The sequence below is a fragment of the Protopterus annectens genome, chromosome 4.part1 (assembly GCF_019279795.1).
Source record: "Protopterus annectens isolate FY-2018-M chromosome 4.part1, PAN1.0, whole genome shotgun sequence".
Lineage (NCBI taxonomy): Eukaryota > Metazoa > Chordata > Ceratodontiformes > Protopteridae > Protopterus > Protopterus annectens.
This window is the reverse complement of record NC_056734.1, coordinates 970,351,767-970,377,811: the sequence shown is the minus strand read 5'-3', so window position 1 is coordinate 970,377,811 and position 26,045 is coordinate 970,351,767. Positions and strand designations below refer to the sequence as shown.

General features: G+C 42.3%; 1 protein-coding gene across 2 annotated transcripts in view; it reads left to right on the top strand.

Annotated features, from left to right (window-relative positions):
- The window catches only part of DIS3L2 (DIS3 like 3'-5' exoribonuclease 2), a 4,570,298-nt gene that overhangs the window by 4,485,079 nt on the left and 59,174 nt on the right, over positions 1–26,045 (top strand). For both annotated transcript variants that reach the window (XM_044070680.1, XM_044070679.1), the window contains one exon: positions 16,198–16,299. In XM_044070680.1, the coding sequence (XP_043926615.1) occupies positions 16,198–16,299 (102 nt within the window). The remainder of the gene's footprint in view (positions 1–16,197; positions 16,300–26,045) is intronic.

The window sequence follows — 26,045 nt, the reverse complement described above, 5'->3', positions numbered from 1 at the left end:
ATCTCTTCTCCATCTTGCCTTTTTCCTATGCTCTTATTTGCAGTCACTCCTACTGGTAAAATCTCCTTCCTCAATTTCCATGTTTGCTTAGATCTTAGAATTCTATCTGCTGCTTTAAAAATAGTATTTCCTATGGTTTTGTTGTTCACCCTTGAAGGCCTGCATGTAAAATCCTGATTGCTCCTCCATTTCATCATCATGCCTTTACACTTTGATTTGTAATCTTTTGCTTCTGTTATATGTGTGCATATCTCTATGGTATCCCTTAACTTATTCCACTTTACACTTGCCCTCTTCCTGCCACAAGTACATCCATTCAACTTTTTGTTAAATAGATTAAACAGCTTCTACTTTGCTTGATAAAAATACACCTGACCAGTATATAAAACTAAAGATACATTTTCACCCCTTGTATCTGTAATCAAGAGCTTCCAACTTCTCAAATTTTGTGTTATATTTTTTAGTTTCTTTCCATATGTGCGTAGCTACCATAATAGAATAATTTATAATCTATAGAGTTAAGTACTTCATCTTATGTCCCCATCGATGTGAGTATTACTATACTAGATTGCCTATTTGTCACCCAGCTGTGTTATCCGTAGGTGCTTAACTATCCCTGACATGGCTATATTTAAGTGCATCTCATTTGTAGTTGGAACTGAATTTGCCAGCCAGCAGATTTGCTATATCATCCCGCTCAGTGAATGCGGCACCGTCAATCACTAGTTCAGTACACTGCTGTGTGCTGCCTTTGAGGTTTCTGATATAGCTGAAGAAGGCCTTATGGTTGTTTTTTGCCTGGGAGGCTATCTTAACTTCACAATTAGACTAATTAGACCCATTAATTGCCTATTAAGTTTGATGAGAGAGTTCTTATCTTTATGGGAGATGCACTTCCTGATTTTCACCAGATTTTTTTTTTTTTTGGTGGTGGTATATCCTGTTTCATGTGGGATGCCACAGGGCAGTTTATTTTTGGCGTTCATTTTGGGATTACTTCTTGTAGCACAACAGCCTCTGTGCAGCCATTGCTTGGTTGCATGGGCTGCTTTGTTCACTGGGTTTGGAGGAGCATTGAATTTTGGCAAACTATTGCTTAATAAAAGGTAGTTTACCTTTGAATAGTTCCTAACTGTTACTGGGTTTACTTGGTTTACCAAATTGATTTTGAGTTTGAAGGAGACAGCTTTATGGTTGGACCTTACCAGGGAGTAAGTGACATTGGGGGAGATGGGTAGGATGGGGGTGCAGGTTTCTCCCATACTAGTCAAGGGTGTTTGTCTTTACGAAGTCCAGAAATCTCTGTGACTGCAGATTTGTGAACATGTAGGATTCCCAGTCTGTAGAGGTGTAATTAAAGCCCCCCATGAGTAGGGTGTTTGGTCGGATAATAAGTGTCTCCAGTAGGTCTAAGTATATGAGGTTTTTGGGACATGAAAGGTAACCTATTGCAAACTAGGATATGGTACATTATTTTATCTATGGTGATCTGCACATGGTGAAACTCCAGCATGTCATCCTGTTTATCCAACCTAGAAGTATGCCTGTTATTTTTTGTATATCAAGATACCTCCACCTTTAGACCCTGTCTGTGCAGCTACTCTTCTAAAAGTGTGGAAGGCACTGAAACCTTGCTGTTTTAGTAACTGTGCAGATGTCTGTATTCTCGATGGTGAGGAGGTCTTTGAATGAGTGTTTTTTTCTTTGTTCAGGCTCCTGGCATTGAGCAGTAACAACTTGAGGTTCAGTTGAGTTTATTTTGTTATGTTGCTAGGTTTGTCAATTTGGCATTGCATTAAAAAAAGCTTTATGTGGGTGGATAAAGTTTTAGCCAGTATTCGAAAGCCTAGAGGGGACAAGTGCAGGCCATCTCTGGCAAAGAAATGTGGTGTATTAAACATGTACTCCCATGCTGACAAATACTGGATCTCCTTAGAATGACACCAGAAACCCAGCCATATGTTAAAATCAATGAACTCTTGTTTGTACTGTGATATCATCCTATGTGAAGGCAATATACCTCTTATTGCTAGGCTCATATGTTCCTGAGACACACACTCTGAGTACTCCATCATGCCTCTCTTCATTTACGCCTACCTGGACTATGATGGAATCACATACTTTACTTGTGGTGACGTAATGATTTAAGTGCATGTGTTATTTGGGGACGCCTGGCTCCAGATAGGCAACTAACTGTTACCTTCTTTTCAGCCTGGTTAAAGGGGCAACAGTATGTCTTACAATGTGTCCCCCTATAATTAGAGTTCTGAGAAGTGTGTTTGCTTGCCTTACTGGCTTTGTATTTGGGGCTACACTGAATCTGGGTTTATGTGTGGTGTTATGTGTTTTTTATGAGTGTTTTTGGGTTTGCTGAGGACATGCTTTGCCACTGGGCAGTCTGGGAAGTCTTTGTTGTTTAGGAAGACTGCATTTAAGTGCCACAGCATACATTTTTCTGTGTGTGTGCTGCATGCTATGTTTGGTGGGTGTTGTATGTGTGGTTTTGACAACCTGTTACGTCCTTGTATGCAGGAGTTTAGCCTCCGGTGACACTGTATATGTACACGTCTTGCATACTGTATTTGCTACTTTGAGGATTATGTGGCTGTCAGTAAACAAGAGGCAATTGCTGCATTGTATAAAGATACCGATATCCACCAAGCTGCCTGCAGAGAATTTAGGAAACTGCACAGCCATGTTGTCTGGTCCTTTAACTGGTGAGCTGTAAGGGTGTAGCATACTGAGTCTTACAGAAGGCTATAAAGGGTGCTTTATTAGGGCAGACTAGACAATAAAATAATAAATTCTAAACTAGCTGCTGTACGCTTGTTGGTGCACATTTTTGCTCTATACTTACTGCTTTACAGGGTACAGTTTTATAGGGAAAAGTAGCTTTCTAGGTGTTTGTTTCTCAACTGGGCATTACTGACTGCTGCTGCATGGTGTGCAGCTCTGCACAAATGCAGCACATTTATATCAGCACTGGAAAAAAATGGTTGCTGAGCCCTCTGGCCAATAAAATGACAATACTTTGAGCACTTTTGTGCATTTCCCAGCTCAGATAGACTAGGCAAACATCTCCTACCATAAAATGAGTAATCCCAGTCCTCCTAATGTAAAAACACAGTAAAAAGAATCCCGTAGTGCTACTACAAATAACTTATAGGTTCATAGGTGTCTACCAGGCTGATTACCACTAGGGCCTTTTTAATCCTAGCCATGCATCCTAATTCTTTGACAAGTTGTGGTACCCTTGATAAGTGTAAGCAGGGGCCTGGAAAATGAACCATTTACAGGCGGCTGCATGTGGTCATTAAAGACATGGGTGCCAAACTGGGGATAAATTTCATGTTCCCTGTCCAGTTGTTCAAGCTGCACTTGAATTGGGTTAGGGAAAAACTCTGCTTCCCATGTATGAGGAGCCTGTTCCAGGGAAGGTTTCTTCTCTGGGATACATACCTATATCTCCAGCAAGTTCTATTTGTATCACATATAAGATTTAAGTATTTAGAATAGGTAATTCTGGTGCCGACTGTTTTGCAAATAAGCAGGGGTCCATCAGGGTGGGGTCCAACAATGCCTTGTATGTCAGACATAGATCTCCCCTCAACAGCCTGTGGGAGACAACTTACAGGGATAGGGCTTTGAGACAGTCTGCAAAGGAAATGTTAATAATTCTCTGTATTCTTTTAGTGAAGACTATCCAAGTGTTAGGATGTGCCAGGTTAGGTACATACCAAAAGAAGCATTGTACACAGTGATAGGTGTCATGAATGCTGACTGTAGTAGATCTATGACCTCCTTGGACCTAGATGCCATACCTTTGCTTATAAGTTGTACAGCATAGAATGTTTTCTTCACTACTGTAGACTCATGATGGTCGAAGCCTAGATTACATTCGACCTGTGTCCCCAAGTCCCTTACTACTGAGTTGAATCTTAGGGGTGTTCTCTCCATATAATAGTTATCAGGGGTGGATGACTTCCCAAAGGATACTAATATGCATTTCTTGGCATTTAGTTTTAGTCCATGACTCTGGCATCAGTTATTTGTCTGTGTCAACCCTTCATGGAGAGGATCAGTGTCATTGGGGAATTCTAAGACTGCTCCTAATTTCCAGTCATCTGCAAACTTGGTCAGCCACTTGACATTGTTCTTGACTTAGAGAAATAAATTCCAAAAATGAGTGGTCCCAGGACTGATCCCAGAGGGACTCCTCTTGTGGACTACCTAGTCCTAACATTTTGGTCAGCTAACTATCCACTGGGTGACATAAGGGTTTATACCTAATCTCTTGAGTTTATCAACAATACCCAAATGAGTTATTGTGCCAAATGCCTTGGCCAGATCAAGACAGACAGTTGCCCACATCCATTGCTTTGGTGAAGTTCTCCAAATGTCCACAAGGCTGAATAGGAATGACATACCCTTAACAAAACCAAACTGGGTTGGGTCCAGTATCTGTAGGTTTCCTATGTCATTACTGATCATTTCCATGACTTTGCATATGATACTAGTGAGACTTATGGGTCTGTCGTTGGCTTATCTTTGTGCAAAAGGATTACTGATGCTGTCCTGCATTCATGAGGCATGAAGCCTGTTTGGAGGCAACGGTTAAATAGAAATTCCAGAGCACTTGATAGGTCATGTTTCATGCTGTTTAGAAGGCATCCCAAGATATTGTCACGGCCTATTGATGCAGTGATGTTGGCCATAGAGCATTGAGGACATGTTCCCTAGTAATAGTATAAAAATATTTGTTGGTATTTCCTGAGGGGAGGTTGAGTAACAGAGAGAGGTAGATGTTAGAACTGAATTTGTCTGCCAGTAGGCTTGCTATATCTTCTGGTTCCTCCCCTTTTTAAATTTCTCTAAGTCTTTTTGGTTTTTATTACCATGATGGGAAATGGACGCCATTCCTAAGTGAAAGTAAGATTAATGTTCATGAAATTAGTATTGTGTCAGTCTTTGATGTAAGGCAGAAGTGCTCTTCGCAGCACTCGTAATGTGCCCAGTAATGACTCCTTCTGCAGTTCGTATGGCGTTACCTGTATTGGTAACATATCCAAATACAATTGTAGATTCTTTTTTTTATAAGACCCATTGCTCCTACTACTATTGGGGCTGTATGGGTATCTTTCTTCCACATTGCTCTCCTTTCTGCCTGCAAATCCTGATATTTTATGACTTTGTCTCTCTATAAGCAAGACACTGTAGTCACTGGGTGTGACAATTTCAGTGATCAATGCTACTTTTGTCTTCTTTTCATGGAGCACTATATCCAGTTTTCTAGCATCAGTTTGGTTCTCTTAGTGGTTTCATTAACTATGAGTTTTGCACACAATTTGTATATTGCCTTTGAGGCTGCGAATGTAGCTAAAGAACGTCTTAATGTTTTCCTTGGCCTGGAGGCCAAATTTACCGCAAATCTGGCTTTGCTAGACTGTATTTGCCCTCTGAGTTGTTTGTTTAGTTTGATGAGAGTGCTTTTATCCTGCTGCGTGCTGTACTTCCTAATTTTGCCATGATTTTCTTCCTTCTGTTATACAGTCTGTTGATCTTGTGATTCAACCAGGGTGGCTTGTTTTTTTTTTTTTTTTGTTAGTTGAAAATTTATTCCTGATGGGTACACCTGCCTCTGTGCAAATGTTTGCATGCTTCTATAGGGTTTCTGTGAAAAGTTCCGTGTAGGCAGCATTGTTCTTAAGGTTTATGGCAGCTTGAAATTTTACTGAGTCATTACTTAATAGTAAGAAATTGAACTTAAGAGTAGTTCTTGAGCATACCAGGGTTAGCTGGGGTTCCCGGTTTTATTTTTGCTTTAAAGGAGACTGTTTTGTGGTCTGGTAGTGAGAAGCAGATAGAGTACATTTGTGCCCCTGGTTGGCATATTGATAATCTGGTCCAGTCCACTGAGTTTGTGTTTACAAACTCCAGGAATCTGAACTAGTTAGAAATCCCTTACAGGAGACGATTTGAAAGCAGTCTAACAACTACAATGGTGATAGAACAGCACTTTTTTTGTTTTAAAAAAAAAAAAAAAAAAAAAAAAAGGGCTGTAGCTCAGTGGTAGTGCCTGCTTCACATGTATGAGGTCCTGGGTTCAATCCCCAGCATATCCATAACACTTGGTTAACATACTACAAGAGGGTCTCATAGCAGCACATGACTGGTGCCAAAGTCATGGCCTTAAGTTAAATGCAAAAAAATTTTATCATACCATTCGACAAAAACATGCCCCTACTTATTACCACATCAACTGCAATCCCTCAATCACATAACCTGTGGTGAGAGACCTGGGTACACAGGTTGACAACAATCTCACATTTGACCATGATGTAGCGGCAGTGGTCAGAAAAACCTTTCACTTGGTTCAGCTGACAAGTAAAGGGATTGCATCCAGAAAAAAGGAGGTTATTATCTCTTTGTACTCCTCCCTCATTAGGCCAATAATTGAGTACAATACCTCTCCAAACACCTGCACCAACTGGAGAGGCCCACAGAAACACCTCATAAAGATAATCCATGGCCTCCAAAACCTGTCCTATGTGGACAGGCTCAAATCACTGCTCTAATCTGTATCGTACAGATTGCTCAGATGTAATTTGTGTCTTGCCAACAAGGCAATCTCAGACCCTGCTGTACTAGAGATGCGACAGATCTGTAAGTCTAATTCCTCGAACATTACCCAAGCAAAAGGCCTAAATCTAATATGTGATATTAGCAAAACCTACTGAAGAGACATGTTTGTCTCCCAGAAGCTGCCCCATCTCTGGAATAGACTCCTCATACACGTCATGCAAACTACGTCACTGACACTCTTCAAGTGCAACCTTGATGAGTGGATGGGAAACCACTAATTTGTCCCAGGGGTTCCACCTGTGTCCCTCATTAACAGGGGCAACAGGTACTGATTGAGGTTTCTTTTTTGAGTATAAACTCTTGGCTAGACTTGTAGGGCTCCCAGGGCGATTAGCCTAGTAATCTCCTATGATCCTATTTATTTATTTATTTTATGTATTTGCTTTTTGTTTACTGGGAAGGTAGACTGGACCTAGGTAAGCCCATTTTCAGCGGAGGCCCGTGAAGAAAAGCTCCATGGCATACACCTTTATACTTCAGATTTACAGTTCAACAGTACAATATTCAATTCTGCTGAAGACAAATTAGACAGTAAAGCTACAGAGATAAATTTCAAACAAAAGAAAAATCAATGAGCTATCAACAAAAAAAAAATGAAAAATATTTACAAATGTAGATGTGAACAGTTACAGTTGTATATAGAGTAAAGCAGATATTGCTGACCTTAAGTGTTTACACCAGTAATAGAAACTATCAGCTGTCTTTACACAGTTTTATTTTGCCATTAATCAAGATAGCTAGAGAAATTAAGGGTTACATGTAAGTCTAGGGGGGCTTGGTGCAGTTACATATCCAGCTAGATGAGAGGCGGGTATGCAGGGAAGTCTTGAAATGAGTAAAATTTTGAGTAGTTCTTATGGGAAGAGGTAAAGCATTCCAAGACTTGGCTAGTGAGAATGAGTAGAGAAGCTGACCGGATGGGAGATTGGGTTTGTGAATTTGTAATAGTTGCTGCTCTCCTGATCTGAATGGCCTGTTAGGAAGGTAGCAATTAAAAGCAGAGCTCAGAGCTGGACAGTCTTGGGGTTTGAAGAATTGTTTAGGGGGGGGTTGTTTTTTTAGGGGAGAAAAGTATGATTTTGTTCTTTTTTAGGATTCAAGGCAAGATGGTTATTGTGCATCCAGGATTCAGTGACAGAGAAGGCATTTTGAGTTAGTATAAGTAAGTCAGATGGAGAGTTGGCAGAGCAGATGATGGTGGAGTCATCTGCATACTGAATGAATGACCCTTGCATTAGTGATGATTGGAATTTGTTTATGAATATACTAAAGAGGATGGGTCCGCATGTGGTACCTTGGAGAATGCCATTGGTGGTGTTGAGAAAAGTGGATATGGAGTTTTACCATCTTGTGGCCTGTTGTCTTTCATTTAAATAATTATAGAACCAATTTAGAGTGTGGGGGGAGAGACTAATATTGGAGAGCTGGGAAATGAGTAACGGGTGAGAAATGGTAGCGAAGGCTTTGGATAGGTCGAGAAAAAGGGCTGAGACTAATTGGCCTTTGTCGCGGGCTTTGTTTACTGTGTCCATAAATGATAGAAGGGTGGTTATAGTACTATGGCTGGATCTAAAACTATGTTGTGATGGTGAGAGAATATGATGATCCAATTATCGATGTGATGCACAAGTAAAGCAAGGAAATATCAATGACTACTTAAAAATTGATTTCAAAGCACAGTAGCAGCAGCTAGACCATGAAAAGCAAATACACTTTATTTTGAAAGAATGCATAAAGTGCCATAGATAATTTGAAAGTATGAGCAGTGTTCTGAAATAATATAATGTCCCTTTTCTCCTTCTTGTACAAGGAGCAAATAGATGCACCAGTCCCAAGCTGTTTCCTGAAGAGCAGTTCCAAAGCACTCCAGTGACTAGTAGTCTCATCCGAGATGTCACAGATTTCAAAAATAAGCCAGAAAGAAGGGAGTAACTCTGTGAATATTGCAACGTGCACTTATTGAATGGGGTGACAGGCACAAAGAAAGAAAATGAAACAATTTCCCTGTTTATTTTGTGTTTTTGAAACACCAGCAGGAGCCAAATGTAGCCTAAGCTTTAGTGAAAGATGCAGGCCAAGTGGCTAGAGCATCTGTACCTGGTGGGTATGGGGGTATCCACAATGAGGGCTAAGGTGCTTCTGGATTCATTGTGAATTCATAGTCTTCCATTCCAGAGTCTTCACATGCAGGCTTCTTCCTGGTCTAGTAGCTTCTGAGGGCTTTTCTGTTCAGATTCTTCCTTTCTCAGTTTGTTGGTGAACTAATAACACAGGAAATGAGTCACTCTAGTTTTTGATGATCTCAAGATGTCCGGAATCTAAAAATGTTTTTTATTGCTCATTTGGGACTTGTGTTTTCTTTTCTTTGTTTTAATGGAAAAAGGGGGCCAAACACTAGCTTACTAGTTTCACAACCAACACCTGTAGCCTCTTACATCACCTGCCCCAGTCCTAAGGCACTACTGTCTACAAGGCGTCTTTATTTCTCCTGCAGGTAGAGTATCAGAAAGTGAGTTTCTTAGATCTGCAGGGAGGGCATCAGAAAGAGAATCTCCTAGATGTCCTTGCATTCACTGCTGCACTATTCCTTACATATGGGTTTGCCGGCAGTGAAAGCCCGACGTTGGCCAGTATACCAAAGCCTATTAAAGTTTTATGGCATGCCAGATGTCAGACGTATGGTCCCCACATTGAGTGGGCCATAAAATTGATGTCTGGACGTGCCTTCTTCAGAACTTCGTTGCTGCCAGTCCGAAAGCGTCTCCAGATCATTGGTCTGCACACCTGCATTGTTTTCCAGCAGTGTGAACACATTGTTCGTTCTTTGCTTTCTTCCAGTCAACCTGCTGGTACCAAGTGGTTTCAGATAAGTACCCCATAGGGGTTTTGTTTTTCTGTGTCTTTTTGTTACTTTGGGGGGGGGGGGTTAATGACGTACAGGAAGAGTAAATGCCAGTGTAGGAGACAGATTCCACATAAGGACCACCATAAGTGTCTTTTTTGTTTAGGAGCCTCTTACGACCACAGGTCCTATCCAGTTTGTCAGGCTTTTGTTCCTATGACCCTCTGCAGCAGGCTGTCTTCCTTTTCCTTGAGAAACAGTGACTTATGCTGCTAGCTAAGAAAACAATGGGAAGGACTTCCCACCCCAAGGGTCAGCTGTTAGTGAAGAAGAAATTGAAAAAATTATAACCGGAATCTTCTGCTGTCTATTCTCCATCGGGCTTTCCTCCAGAGGTCGTTGAGAACCCGGAGGCCCGCCCGGCCTTGTCAGATCCTTCTGTAGTGACCGTTTTAAAGGCTGGCAAGGAACCAGCTGCCATCAAATCCACTGAGGCTATGCAGGTGTCCGTTTTGGATGTTGAGGGGGAACTGTAGCGAATTATTTCCAAGGGGCCTAAGGGAGTTCCTTAAATTTTAGTCAGGGAAGAAGTGCCTACTGCGGTGATTGAATGCAGGTTTACTTTGAGACCTTCACAATTCTTTAAGCCTTGAAAAAGAAACAAAAGCCTAAACATATTTCTCCATCTCCTAGGAATCCACAGTCTGAGTGGCAGGCCTTTACTTGAGGTTTATTTAATGCATTGATGGCCTTAAAACCTCCTTTATGGGTTTTCTTTCCTACTGCTACTGGTCACTCCTCTTCACAGAAAAGGCCCAGGGAACAAGATTCATCTTAAGAAGACTCAGATTCTGATGAGGAATCCCTTGCTTATTCTTCCCAAATTCCTTCCCCTTTGAACTATGAGTCAGAGGAAGAAGAATGTAATAGCCATGATACTCCCTTTGAAGAAATTTATTTCGGGCATACCATCACTAGAATAATGGAATTTTTCAAGTAGGATTGTGCTCAGGTTTTTGATATTCACAAAAGGAACTATGAGTTGTTACAAATGGAAACTAATAAGCCTTCTGCTATTCCTCCTATTTTGGCTGCCTTGTTGGATGCTTTCTCTAATGCATCTAAATCTCTTGATTCTCTTCCTCCTGCTCCCAAGAAACCAGATAGATTTTTGTAGGCCGCCTGAGGATTGCAACTTTTTGTCTACATGTCCTGCTGCTGACCCCTCAGTGGTGTCTTAGCTTCTGACAAACCTTCTCAATTGCTACCTTCTCCTAAGCTACTCCCTTCTGACAAGGATAGCAGAACCCTATAAAGGTTAGGTAGGAAGGTATATACCTCTATCACTTTAGCTTTTAGGGCTATTAATTATCAGACCCATATGTCTAGGTATGTTCTGGCCATCCTTTCTCAGGCTTGTCGGCTTGTCTCAGATCTTCCAGACTCTGAGGGTAAAACTTCTGCGTTGTCCTTGTTAGGGACTTCCTCTCAAGTGGTTAGGCATTCCAACAAATGCAGCAATGATTCTACAGATGCTTCTTCTAGGGCTGCTGCTTTTGGCTCTGTGATAAGAAGGTATTCTTGGCTTAGGCTTCAACCTTTACCTGATAATATCAAGGCAAAATTGATGGACGCCCCTCTTGACAATAAGCTTTTGTTTGGCAAAGCTGCTGCTGGTTTATTTAAGTCTCTTCAAGATAAAGGCAAGACCTTGCAGGAACTTAAAACATGTCTTTCTCTCCTGTGCCTAAATTCCAAATAAATTACCCTAACAAACCTGCTTTTGTTCGCAGACAATCTACACCTTTTTCTAAGAGCAAAAAGAGTGGCAAGAGGCCTTCTCCTGCTAAGGCTACTCAGACTTTAGGGATTCAGATGCCTTCCTTTCCTGATAAACTGGGGGCTGTGTGACTATCAGTCTCTTCCCAAACAAATTCCTCTTTCTCTTCACCTTTCTCTTTCTCTGCCTATCTGGATTTAGGTTACTCAGGATTCTTGGTTTCTTTCCATCATTCACCAGGTCTACTTTATGGTGTGGAAATCCCTTTCTCCTTTTATGGGCACACCTCAAACACCTCAGGAAAAACTCCCCTTTCTCCCAGAGGTGTTTCAAGATTTTCTGACTCAGGGTAGTATCCTAGTGGTACCTGTGTCCCAAAGGGGGGATGAGATTTTACTCCAGATTGCTTCTAGTGCCCAGGTAAAAGGGTACTTGGAGACCTATTCTAGACTTCTCTCATCTAAACAACTTTCTGAAGGTTCTCAACTTTTGAATGTTGTCCCTTCAAACTCTCTTTCCTATTTTCCCATATTTCCCCAATCCCGTATGGTATTCCTGGATCTCAAGAATGGTTATCTTCAGATTCCCATTCACCCTGTTTTCAGGAAGCTTTTACATTTCTCTGTTGCTCCCTGGCATTTTCAGTTCTCTGCTTTGCCCTTTGGTCTTTCCAGTACCCCAAGGGTATTCACCAAATACCTGGCTTCTATTGTAGCCTTTTCCAGGCTTCAGGTGATTCAAGTTTTTCCTTACTTAAATAGTCTTCTGATTCAGGCATCTTCTCCAGAGATCTTGCTGCTGAATCTTCAGTTTGTAATCTCTCTTCTTCTAAGCCTGGGGTTCACACTACATTTCCAAAATGTCCTCTCTGAAACCTTCTCAAGATCATGTTTTTCTAGGGTGGCAGAATCAAACTGCGCCCATGTTGGCATACCTGCCTCCTCCAAAGGCATTAACTCTATCTCTTTCTTTCAAACTTGAATTCCTCTGACATCTGTTACAGCCAGAGTGTTTCCTCTGAGCACTGGGTTTCATGACATACACCATTCCTATGCTTCCTCTGGCCAGACTCCACATGAGAAAGTTTTAGTGGTATCTGAAGTCAGTTTGGCTCCAACATGCACATCCCCTAGAATTTGTAGTTTTCAGTAGCGGATTTAGCACTTGTCTCTAAACCCAGGGCTACCTGTTCATCCTCCTTTCTCCTCTCAGGAGCTCTCATAGATGCCTCAGACGTGGGATGAGGAGCAACCTTTGGCTTTCTGAAAGCACAGGGTGTATGGTCACCTCATCAGCAGAAGAAGCACATCAGTGTCAAGAAGATGAAGGCCCTTCTGCTGGCTGTTCAGACCTTTCACACTCTCTTCACTCTGGGGCCTCTTAAGATATTCACAGACAATACCACAGTGATGTGGTATATCAACGACAAGGTCACACGTCCTTTGCCAGTTGGCTCTCATGGTTTGGGATCTTGTTATCCCGTATCAAGTCACTCTCCAAGTAGTGTACATCCCTTCAGGTCAGAACGTTGTGGCAGACAATCTGAGCAGGTCCTTAACTCAATCCCATGAATGGATGCTTCACAGAGGTGAATTTCTTTACATTGTCCCCCAGTGGGGTACTGCTCAAGTAGATCTATTTGCCTCCCCTCTGAACAGACATCTTCCTCACTTTTGTGCCAGAGTCCCAGGTCCTCTGGTGTGGAAGGTGGACGTCTTCTCCTTTTCCTGGAAGGAGATATTTCTGTATGCTTTCCCTCCCCTTCCTCTCATTTCAAAAGTCCTGTGCAAAATTCAACAGGACACTCCAAAAATCTTGTTGGTGACTCACTTTTGGCCAAGACAGCATTGGTTCCCTCTTCAGCTGCATCAAGTCAAGGGCAGTCATCACAAGTTACCTAACAGGGTGGACCTGCTCACAAGACAAGGGATCTCTCATCCATCCCCACCTGTCCACTCTACAAATGACACTGTGAGTGATAGGATTTTGATTCCTCACAGACACCTTTTTTCTGAGAACATGCTGAGGGTTCTGCAGGAGGCCAGAAAACCCACTAGTAGGAAATCCTACTTATCCAAATGGAAGAGGTTTTGTATTTGGTGTCTATTATCCTGGACCCACGTATTGTGGATATCCCTTTGGTTCTCTCTTATTTGTGTGAGTTGCTCAGTACTGGTTTGGCCTATTCTTCCATTAAGGCCCACCTATCAGCTATCTCTTCTTGTCTACCTTTATCTTCTCCTTTGGCTTCTAGGTTTGAAGCTAAACAATTTCTAAAAGGCGCCCTTCATATCAAGCCACCCAGGAAGCCTGTTCCTCTTTCCTCGGATCTTTATTTTTTATTTTTACTTATTATTTGTTTTGGAGAAGTTGACTGAGGCTCCTTTTGAGCCTGCTGCTTCAGCTTCCTTGCAACATTGTTCTTGGAAGATGGTTCTTTTGCTAGCAATAACTACTGCCAGATGGGTATCTGAACTGCAAGCCCTTTTGGCTTGCCCTCCTTTCTTGATGTTTCATAAGGCCATGTTCCTTGCATACGAATATTTCCTTTCTGCCCAAGGTGATTAATGAGTTATCACTTAATCAGTCTATTAATTTGCCTACATTTTTTCCCCTCTCCACAATATACCAGTGACATGGTGCTACATACCTTAGATGTGGATAGACAACTCAGATATTATTTGGATAAAACTTAGTCTTTTAGGACATCTGATCAGTTATTTGTTTACTTTCATCCTATGTCCCTAGGATTAACTGTATCCAAGGAAACTGTTTCGACTTGGATTTCAAAGGCAAAAGCCTTCCTTCTTCAGCAAAGGCTCAGTCTAATAGAGTTGTGTCAGCTTCTGGTGCTTTTTTCAATGGTTCAGATACTACCTCTATATTAGATCAGCTACCTGGACTTCTGTGCATACTTTTACAAAGCACTATAAATCGGATAGTATTTCTAGAGCGAAAGCTAGTTTTGCCAGGACCATTCTTCATGGTTTCTTTGAAAGCTCTACTGCTCCTCCCAAGTCTCTTCTTAAGCTTTGGCAGTCTCCCATATGTAAGGAATACTGTAGCAGTGAATGTAAGGACATAGTACAGTTATGTAAAATTTTACCATAACTGTAGATGTCCTTGCCTTCACTGCTACAGTATTCAGTCCCTCCCTCCTTCCCCCTTAGTCCTTTCCCTTCCTGGATGTGGTAATCAACTCCTGAGGTTCCTTAGACTGGTGTTCCTACTGGGGCAATCAGTTTTGAGGAAGGCATGTCCTGACGTCACTTTTATGGACTATGCAACACGGGACTGTAGTCTGATGTCCAGTATACCATAAAACTTTTATAGGCTTTGGTGTACTGGCCGACATCAGGTTTTCACAGCACGAAAAACCCATATGTAAGGAATACTGCAGCAGTGAAGGCAAGGACATCTACTGTTACGGTAAGATTTTACAGAACTGTACTATCTGCCTGCTAAAGTGATTTTATCTGGTCTAATCCTTTACACTGTTTCTCATTATTCCTGTCACTGTAAGGGGCAAAAGTAGAATACCAGAACTGACTCGAGCTTTCTGGATTACATTTGATTTTCTTTTACAATATTTTTAAACAAAACTGGCTCTATGTGTTAAGCACAGATGTAGGAAAACTCATTTAGTCATGCAAAGGCAGTGTGTGCAGTTTTAAAGACTACATTCTGCTAACAGCTAGACAAGTAAGAAGTTCAACGACTGATGCCAGACACTGCTTGATACTGATTTACTGCAATACAAAGACACACACATGCCAAACAGCCTGCACACTCACATAATTTGCTATTGCCTCCAGCATAAGCATGACTAAAGTAACACAATCCTATAGAAATCCTTCACAACTGAGATGATTCTTATTGCCAAAAGAATTGGACACTTAACAATAGTGGAAAGTTAATTTTATATTACACCTACTACCTCAGCATTGCTGTCTGAAAAGAGACATAATGTTGAGTGGGTCTATATTAGTTTGTCGCAATGCAGTTGCAGCGAGCACCAGATCGTCGACCCTCATTCAGCGAAAATTGCTTCAACGATTCGCTGAATTTACAGAGAGCAAGTAAATACTTGCCATGCAGCACAACAGACTGACAGCTACGCAAATCGAACCCACCCAAGTGGGGGGGGGGCTTCACCCTCCTCCCCCCAACTGTATATACTAACTCCGAGATAGCACTACAGTGCAGAAAAGGGCAAGTTGTGCTGCAGAGCACGTATTTACTTGACCTCGGTAAATTCAGCAAATAGCTGAAAGGATTTTCGCTGAATGAGAGTTGACAATCTGGTGTTCGCTGTAATTGCATTGCGACTAACTGATATAGATTCGTTTTGAGTTCTTGGTGTTATGTCAGTATAGTCATGTGCATGCAGTGTGCATTTTGAGTAAATAACATTATGCTACGGGCTCAGATAGTCTACTTGTGTCTGTTCAGGTGGACCACTTTAAACCACGCTTTGAAAGGGACCAGTATAAATATGCTATTAAACTGCAGTAACATGAGATGGAGGAGCTGTGTCATTTTTGAAAAGACCATAGATTTATTTTAATAGAAAGTTCACTTATGTATGGGGGTTATTGCTTTAAAGTCTCTGCTTACTGAAATAAATTTTTGAATTGAGTGCAGTATTATAAAACAGTAATAGGTGTGTTTCATAGCATGTGGGCAGATGTAGTCTCAGTAGTAACATAAACAGCTTGAAACTCTGTTACTGTTGCAAATTATCCAGTGTTAATTAATCTCTTTAGAAATGTGAATTTGTGTAAGGGACATGATTACTGTCTTGCATTTGCCACTGAGCTGCACTTTGTTATAGAATCCATGCTTGGGTTTGTAGTACAGTGTGCATGGTAGTTGTTATAAATGCTGCTGACGTGGCCACACCTGATGATGTCACTGATAAATTTCCTTGCAGGCTCTTCCACTTCAAGGTTTTAACTTTAAGAAAGTAGGGAAAAAAACAGAACTAACCCTGATCTGGGAGCCAGAGAATGAAGAGAGCGAATCCACTGAACAGGTAAGTAGTCGAACAAAGAAATTAGTACAACAATATTTGGATTTCAAACCTTGCTGCTAAGTGGGTGATAAGACCTTCTTTAATGTATAACTTGCTTTTTCCTGGGTAGTGTTCCTGACAAGGTCTGAACAAGTTTCGAAGTTCAGTGACTGAAATCACTGACCCTGCTAATTGGATTTACCATGATGCAGAGGGTCACTTGCAACACAGCCTTATATGCACTCATTTCCTTTTTTACTTCCAGCAGAATAATTATGACTAAACTAGAACAATTTTGTAGATTTTCTTCTCACCTTGTTTAAGACATAGAAAACTTGTTTTCAACTAATTTTACCCAGCTAAATATGTAACAGCTGTAACTCTTGGCATTGTAGGCATGTAGGTTAGCGACTGGGAGTTATTGCATATTCTTAGATAAAATGCAGTAATTCCACACTACTTTGCCTGTTTACCTAAGGAAACAGCTGGATGTATCTTAATAAGTTCACCACAGCATTGTAAAACTATTGTGTTGCTTAGATTGCGTTGGTGTCACTCTTGATAGTTGAAACTGAACTGTTGAATGCAAACAAAATACGTATTTGTTTTATATTTTACTGCCTGAAGTATCTCCACTACGCATATGCAATAATGTATATATCTATTAGCAGGTACTAGACCCCTTAAACTGCCCTCATCCTGAAAGGCTTGAAATGATAGAAGGACACCTCTCAGCTGCAAAGTATTTGGAAAAATGTCTTGCTCTGTCCCACGGAACTGAAAAGACCTGGTAAGGTTACTACCATTATTATTCTGCCTGTAGGTGCTGAGCACTCTTCGACGCCCCTGTAAAAGCCCCAGGTAAAACTACTAATTACAATTGGGCTTACTCACAGTTAACTAACCCTAAGGGAACTCCTGACCCTATTTCTACCCCTGCTAACCCCAAAACTACAAAAACTAGCTGATACTCAGATTAAAATGCTCAGTGTTTTAATGGAAGGGAGGAACTCTTGGCTCTATTTCTACCTCTACTGCCCCTAAAACTACAAAAACTAGCTGAAAAGCAGCTTAAAACGCTTAGTGTTCTCAATTAGTGGGCTATAAGTAAGTACTGTAGCCAAATAAACGTTATTCAAAAGGCTAAAAGTTAAAGAAAATGGAAAACTAGTAAAGTAAAGTACTTTAATTCTCAATTGTACTTGTGTAACACACACAGACCCTAAGAACCTTGTGGTCTGGTTAAGCCCCACTCCGCTCGAGCTTGCTCCACACCCCACCGTCCCCCCAAATACCACCCACCCCTAGTGGTGCAAAATTTATAGTATTAAAACCACACCCCCACTCAGAACCAATCAGCAATAATTAAGTCATTAAAAAGACACTCCCTTACTCACCCTATTTCACTTATCTTCTTATAATAACCTGAGTACCAGTCAATATCTATACAATGGCACTGCTGCTTGCACCACCCAAATTAATGTTGTTATACTCCCTAATACCTCTGATGCTTATCCCATATATACTTACCGCCTATGAATATCAGAACTATTGTGGTTTCCATTACCCAAGAGGCCAAACAAATGCATTGATAGTACCAAATAAGTTAGATCTCTTGAAAAATCCCCTTATACCTAACTACTTACACATTAAACACCACCTACCCATTAGAACAAGATACATCAATCCCAAAACCAAAACATACCAAAACCTAATTATCAAATTCCTGAAGCTGGCCATTAAATCACAGTGGAACCTCAACTTCAGGTAATGAGGTTATACCACCAGGTTATAATATATTAAGGCTTGACGTACCACTAGGAAGGGAGGTGGGGTAGCTGTTCTTTATAAAACCACACTAGAGATGACCAATGCCACCCCACAATCATCACGGGTTGATAAGGCTGAAATTATTATTATTAAGCTGCATATTAATAAAAACAAATGTATAAATATTGTCTGTGTCTATATTCCCCCAGGTAATAGCATAAATATTCTAGAAGATAAGCTATGCTGGCTGTCAAGTAACTACCCCCAAGAAACCATTGTTCTTGGAGACTTTAACATAGACTGGAACACTTGTTCCTCAGAACCCCTATTCACCATGTAAACCTACATGGATTCACATAGGTAATATCCTCCCCGAGTAGGCTAAGTAAACCAACAATAAAGTACATACACTAGACTGGATACTTATTAACAGTCATCCCCCCATGCACAAAGCTGGGACTCTGCCTGACGATATAAGTGATTACTTTCTTACCTATATAATCAGGCAAAAGGCAACCCACTTATAAAACAATTATGAATAACAAAAACTTTAACCCCACTAATTTCCAAAATGAACCCAAACTGTGTAGTTGGTCAGCCCTGAAACATCTGCCACTGGAAGAAGAAGCTGTAAAATACTTTAATAGCAAATTCCTAGCCATCCTTGATACCCATGCACTAGCACATTCTATTAGAACTAAAACAAAAGCTTCCCCATGGCTTTCAGTAGAAACCAGACAAAAAATCTCACTTAGAAACAAGGCTTGGTCCACTTGGTGGGCCACAAAAGCCCCTATAGATCAACTTAGATATAGACAGCTAAAGAATGATACAAAAAATCTGTTACGACAGACAAAAATGTCAATTATCCCTGGTTGCCCAAAACCACACCACTAATGCCCCCAGTTCCAACCAACTCGCTTCAATCAATTTCTCACACATCATTTCTGAAAAGCTTCCATTCACTCCATCTGGAAGATATCCCATGTAATCCCACTCCATAAATGGGGCAGCTCCACTGAACTCTCAAATTACAGACCCATAGCTGTTCTGTCACCACTAGCCAAAATTATGGAGAAATGTATCCATAAACAACTCCTGAACTATCTTATCAACAACAATCTCCTGACAAACTCTCAACATGGTTTTAGACCACACCATATTACCACCACTGCCCTCTTCTCCTTCTCTAATGTCATAAATCAAAACCAAAACAATAATAAACTTTCCTCAGCCCCCTTTCTAGATCTTTCAAAGGCCTTCGACATGGTAAACCACCGACTGTTTATACAAACACCGGAAACCATTTTCCCTAGATACCCAGGCTATCCATTGGTTTCAATTTTACCTGAGTGGTGGACAACAGGAAGTCCTATGGAAGGACAATCTAACTACCCTTCTACCTATTACCCATGGAGTCCCCCAGGGTTCCATCTTAGGACCCCTCCTATTTTCTGTCTTTATTAATGACATGCATGAGATCATCCCAAATGCAACCTGTATTCAATACACGGATGACTCGACTCTAATATACTCGGCCTCCTCCCCAACAGAGCTGCAGTGTTTATCCCAAAATGCTTTTAATACAGTTGAAAATTGGCTCCTTAATCGCTGTCTCATATTAAATCCCAGCAAAACTAAGCTGCTGCTGTTCTCCCCAACCCTAGGTCCACCACACCAACTTTCACTATAAAATCTAACAATGACACCATTATTTCTCCAGATCCCTCTAACAAGCTCCTAGGTGGAACAGCTGACAATAACCTTAAGTTTGACTTGCATATTAACCATATGATTAAACAGTTAATAAAAAAACTTGGCTCTCTATACAAGATTAAACCCTTCCTAGCTCCCCTAGCTAGGACAGTTATTGCCCGTACACATCTATTCTCCACCCTCCTTTATGCCTCCCCCTTGTTCACAAACTTGAGTAAAACCGACTTGAACAAACTCTCAAGCGTCTGTAATCACATTGCTAGATTTGCCACTGGGGACAGCCTATAGAACACACCACTGTCTTAACCTTAATCTTCTAGGCTGGCTTGAATTACCTAACCTACTTCAGGTCAACCAACTAGTAGTTGCCTATAAGATTCTCTACCAGCCTGAAAGTACGCCTGTACTTAAAAACCTTAGCACCCCCTACCATAACCTCAAGACACTCCGATCATCCAACAAAATGTTAGTTTACACTTTCAAAACTAACAACTCATCTGGGGAATCTGTTTGCCAACTGTCTTGGACATGGAATTTACTTCCTGCTGACCTAACCTCAGAACTCTCTCTATCTCAATTGAAGAAAAGTTTTATACGATACTTTAAAAAAGGAGCTTTTCTCCCCGGGCCTCCGCTGAAAAAGGACATGGATCCAGTTGGACTATCCCGGTCAACAAATGTAAAATAAATAAAATAAAAATAAAATAAATAAGTACAATAATTCCTACTGCAAAGAGAACTGGCTACTTTCCAGTAATGTATGGCACAGCAGATGTTCTTCGTGCTTCACTGTTGCAGTCATCACACTTGGGTTATCCTGCCAGAGGTAGCCCTCAATTGGCCCGAATACCAGAGGCTTAGTATTTCTGCGTCAGTTGCTGTCGCTCCAGGACTGACATTAGGTTGCCAGTGGTATAAAATCAAGCATCCAACGCCATTACGTCAGTCTTTCTTGCCATGGAGCCCAAAGCAGAAGCAGTTTGCTCGAGTGCCAGTCGGCCGCTACCTGAGTTTTTGTTTCCGAAATTGAAGTTGAAGTCTTCTAAAGCTAAGTACCCCGTTGGGGATCCTTGTTTCTTGCTCTGATGTCAGAAAAAGTTAACAATTGTCTCACCTGTGGAAAGCAAATACCACACGGAGATTTCCATTCTTACTTCGTCACCTGTTTAGGCCCAGACCACGATGTCCCTTACTGCCGGTTTTGTTCTTTGTTCAATGCCCGAACTATTCGTCATTGGGACCTTATTGTAGCTAAATACTTTCAATCTCGATCTCTGTATTCCGAAATGGCTTCGGTAAGCCATCCGACTACCGATCTTCCGAAAAAACATAAGGATAAAAACAGAGACAGACCGCACAGGTCCAAATCTGACGACGACGCTTCCATTAAGCTAGTCGCCAGTGTGCCGGTACTCAGTGAGGCACTTTCGCAGCCCCTGATGCCTGCATCGATGAATTTGCAGCCTGCCACTGAGACCTGTTCGGAGTCTGGTATGCCACAAGACTCTTCTTTGACTATGGAACCTGCGGATGTCTCTACCTTGGATGGGTCCGAGCTGCTGTGCAAGCACTGGCTTCTGAGGAAGTTCATTGCACTACCGATATTCGGCACAAACCGATGACTTCTTTTGCATCTTCAATTCTTTCTAAAACTACCGAGTTTCTAAGGCCCAGAGTACAAGCTACACCTAAAAAACTGACGACCCAAACTCACGCGCCTGCTTCCCTGCCACAATCTCAGATGCTTAAAATGGCAGAAGACCTTATCATGCTGATTAGGGGAAACCAGCTTCCGCTGCTAAAAGAAAAATAGACTTTTCCCCAGTATATTTATCTGAACAAGAGTCTGACGACTCTGTGGTTTTTGATTATGAAGACATGCCCTTGTCTGCTTATGAGGAGTCAGATGCAGAGGAATCCATTCCTTCTGCCTCTCCTCCAGAGGATTTTTCTTTTGGTGAAGCCTTACATACTTTGAGAGACCACTTCCATTGGGAATTCCAGGATTATCCTCAGTCCAAAAAGAGACTCAGGGAATTTTTAGATTTACCACAGCACAGACCCTTAGCTATCCCTCCTGTTTTGGATGTTGTAGATGATGTCTTTATGGAATCCAGTCTAACTCCCGATACTTTACCTCCTGCTCCCAGCAAACCTGACAGGTATTACAGAGTCCCTGACTCACACACATTTCTTTTCAAGAATCCTACTGCTGACCCAGAGGTCATCTCCCAAGGGCCTAAAGGAATAAAAGCAACCACAGCTAAGAATCCCACCCCCTTGGACAGGGATTCTTGAGCCTTAGACAGATGGGGTAAAAAAGTATATACCTCTGCAACTCTTGCCATTAGAGCATTATGTTGTCAGTTCCATATGTTGAAATACCAGCAGCATACCATGGAACTCATTAAACAGAAATTATCTACCTTCCCTGACTGTGCAGAAAATAAAGATTTGCAGGAACTTATGCATTCTGCAAGCCAAATCAGTAAGCATACCGTACAATGTTGGTTTGATGCCCTAGAAGCATCCTGCAGGGCAGCAGTCACAGGTTCTGTACTTAGAAGGCATGCTTGGCTTAAGGAGCAGACCTTGCCAGATCATGTCAAATCAAAATTATTGGACGCACCTCTGAACAAAGACAATCTGGCACCAAAGCAGAAGAGGTTCTAAAAAAGATGGAAGAAAAATCTAAGTCTATGCAGACAGCAAGTTCAGCCTCCAAGATTCAGTAGGCATTGCCCCTTAAAACATTGGTCCTTTCCAGCCCCCTCAAGGCCACCTCAGACTAGACCTAGGGGAAACAGACCCGCCAGACAGCAGTCACAGGGTATGCAGAGATCTAAGCAAGGGAGTTACCTCCACTTCTAAAAAAGGGAGTGCTAAGCCACCCTGTATGGAAAGAATTCACAATGACTTCTCAACTCCTTCTCTCACCTCTGCCCACTTGTTCGTGCCCCTAGGAGGAAAGTTTCCCCTCCTATGCAAAAAACTGGGCCTCCATCACCAATGATTGATGGGTCCTCAACATAGTGTCCCAGGAGTACAGATTTTATTTTCACATGCTGCCAACCCCAAAGGGATTCCCAGATCTTCCTCCAAACCAATCGGCAGAGGCACAAAACCAAGTTCATTCCCTGCTCTCCATGAGGGCAATTCAGCCTGTTCCTGCAGATCAGATAGGCCAAGGTTTCTATTCCACACTTTTCCTGGTACCCCCAAAAGAGGGCACATGGCACCCAATCTTAGATCTATCTATTCTAAACACCTTCCTGGTGGTACCAAAATTCAAAATGCTCACACTGCAGCAGCTTTTCCCTATGCTGTCCAAAGATGCCTGGTTAGCCACTCTAGACCTCAAAGAGGCCTATCTGCATATCCCAATCAGAGATTCTTGCAGAAAATATCTACGTTTCAGGGCAGGATCTATGCATTATCAGTTCTCTGCACTTCCCTTTGGCTTATCCACTGCTCCCAGAGTTTTCACAAAATGCCTGTCTCCAGCCATTGCTTTTTGCAGACAAAGAAACATTCAAATTTACCCTTACTTGGATGACTGCCTGATTCAGGCAGGCAGTCAGGAAGAACTGTTACAACACCTGTCATTTGTAAAGGACCTACTAACCTCACTGGGGTATGCTATCAACGAAAAGAAATCCAAACTAGTCCCCAGTCAAAAAAGTGTATTCCTGGGAGCAAGCCTGGGCACAGCATCCCAGATGGCATTTCTAACTCCAGAAAAACAAGCCTGTCTGACAGGCTACTTCTCTCAACTGGCCACCAGAACCCAGTTATTCACAAATCCTGCAACCTCTAGGGTTCATGACCTGCTGCATTCTACTAATTCCATATGCCAGACTAGTTATGAGGAAACTTCAGTGGTACTTAAAAAGCCTTTGGTGCCAACATTCTCAAGACCTGGAAACTATTATACCTATGATACCTTGTCTAAGGAAAGATTTTCTTTGGTGGGCAGTAGCACGCAACCACAACAAGGGACCTCCCTTTTCACAACCCCACGCTGCTCAGACCCTAACCACAGACACATCAGACTATGCCTGGAGTGCTCACCTGGACAGCAGGTGCATTCAGGACCACTGGAGCCCAAACCAAATTCATCTGCACATCCACCAAAAAGAGATGCTAGCTGTTCAGCATGCTCTGACAGCTTTCAGATCCCTGCTCTCTCTGGGGCCTCTACTAATCAAAACCGACACCACCACAGTAATGTGGTACATCAACAAGCAGGGGAAAACCCACTCTTACCCACTCTGCAGGCTAGCCATGACCCTTTGGAACATGGCTTCAGCCATGCATATTCATCTGCAAGCTCAATTCCTGCCAGGCAGCCAAAACTCTCTGGCAGACAACTTAGGCAGAAATCTCCTAGACCCACATGAGTGGCAATTAAACTACAACACCTTCAACCTTGTGACCCAAAAATGGGGTACCCCGAAAGTGGACCCTGTTTGCCTCATCCTACAACCACTGGCTCAGCAAATTCTGCACCAGGAAGCCTCACAGCAAGGCCTGGAAAGTTGATGCCCTATCCTTCCAGTGGGCAAACTCTCAATCTATGCATTTCCTCCTCTACCTCTTCTCACCAGAGTATTACTCAAAATAAGGGAGGAAAGACCAAGGGCAATCCCGAATGCCCCAGATTGGCCACACCAACACTGGTACCCTCTACTGCGCAGTCTGTCCCTGTTGCCGCCATGCAACCTCCCCCAGATTCCAACTCTCCTGACTCAGCAGGAGGGGGTGTTCTTGCATCCATATTTGCAGACCCTGAACTTAGAAGCCTGGCTTATTCCTTGACTTCTCCTCCAGCGGCCAGCCTAAGCAAACAGGTCCTGGATGTCATACTTGAAGCCAGACGACCCAGTACTAAAAAATCCTATGCTGACAAGTGAAAAAGAAGCTGTTCCTGGAACCAGACTAAAGGAGCTGACCCAGCACAGCCCTCCTTACCTCTCATCCTGGATTACCTAGCAGAACTACTCCACAGGGGCCTATCTTTTTCTTCCATTAAAATCCATGCCTCTGCCATTTTTGCACATTACAGCACTGAGCCACCTCTCTTCTCTCTCCCTCTCATCAAACAGTTCCTGAGAGGGGCTAACAACTTAAGGCCACCAAGAAAAGCCCCTACCCCTGCTCTTGGGACCTTAACTTTGTGTTGGAAAAGCTCACCCCCCCCTTTGAGCCTGCAGCTTCAGCAGAGTTAAAACTCCTCTCTTGGAAAACAGCTTTGCTTTTGGCCATCACCTCAGCTAGAAGAGTGTCTGAGCTACAGGCACTTATGGTTGTGGAACCTTTCATCATTTTTCATGCTGGCACAGTCTCCCTCAAGACTAACCCAACTTTCATGCCTAAAGTGGTGTCCAGTGTGGCTCTCAACCAAGCTATTCATTTGCCCACCTTCTTCCCTAAACCTCAAAATAAGGGGGAAAGGATCCTGCACTCTTTAGATGTGCACAGACAGCTCAGATTCTACGTGGATAGGACTAAGCCCTTTAGGAAATCTGACCAGTTACTAGTTAGCTTTGCACCACGGGCTGAGGGCAAACCCATTTCAAAACAAACCATCTCCAGATGGATAGCATACTGCATCCATTTATATTACAAGCACCATGGGAAACAACCGCCACAGGGGGTCAGAACACATTCTACTAGGGCAACTTCAACATTGACTACCTTCCTCAGAGGGTCAGTACCAGGGACATCCTCGAAGCTGCAACTTGGAGTTCTGTTCATACCTTCACCAAGCATTACCACCTGCCTACCTTTTCATAATCCAGGGTAGGCTTTGCAACCGTAGTCCTGCAGGGCATTCTAGCCAGCCCCAACTCTTCTTGACTGCCTCCACTTGTTCCTCAGCTTTGGGAATCAATCCAAGTGTGATGACTGCAACAGTGAAACACGAAGAACATAGTACAGTCATGTACACTTGCCATAAATGTAGATGTTCAAGTGTATTCACTGTTGCAGTCCTGGTTTCCCAACCTCCAGCACCCCTTGTCTCTCTCCTCTCTCTCTTCCTCACCCTTACAGGACTATTGGTATTTACTTTCTACTGGTGGTTTTACTCCACCATAACTTACCTCCCTATTGGGGGCTCCTGACATTTGGGGCAAGAAAAACTGATGTAATGGCGTCGGCTGCCTGTTTTTATACCACTGATAACCTGACGTCAGTCCTGGAGTGACAGCAGCTGATGCAGAAATACTAAGCCTCTGGTATTCGGGACGACTGAGGGCTACCCACTGGCAGGATAATTG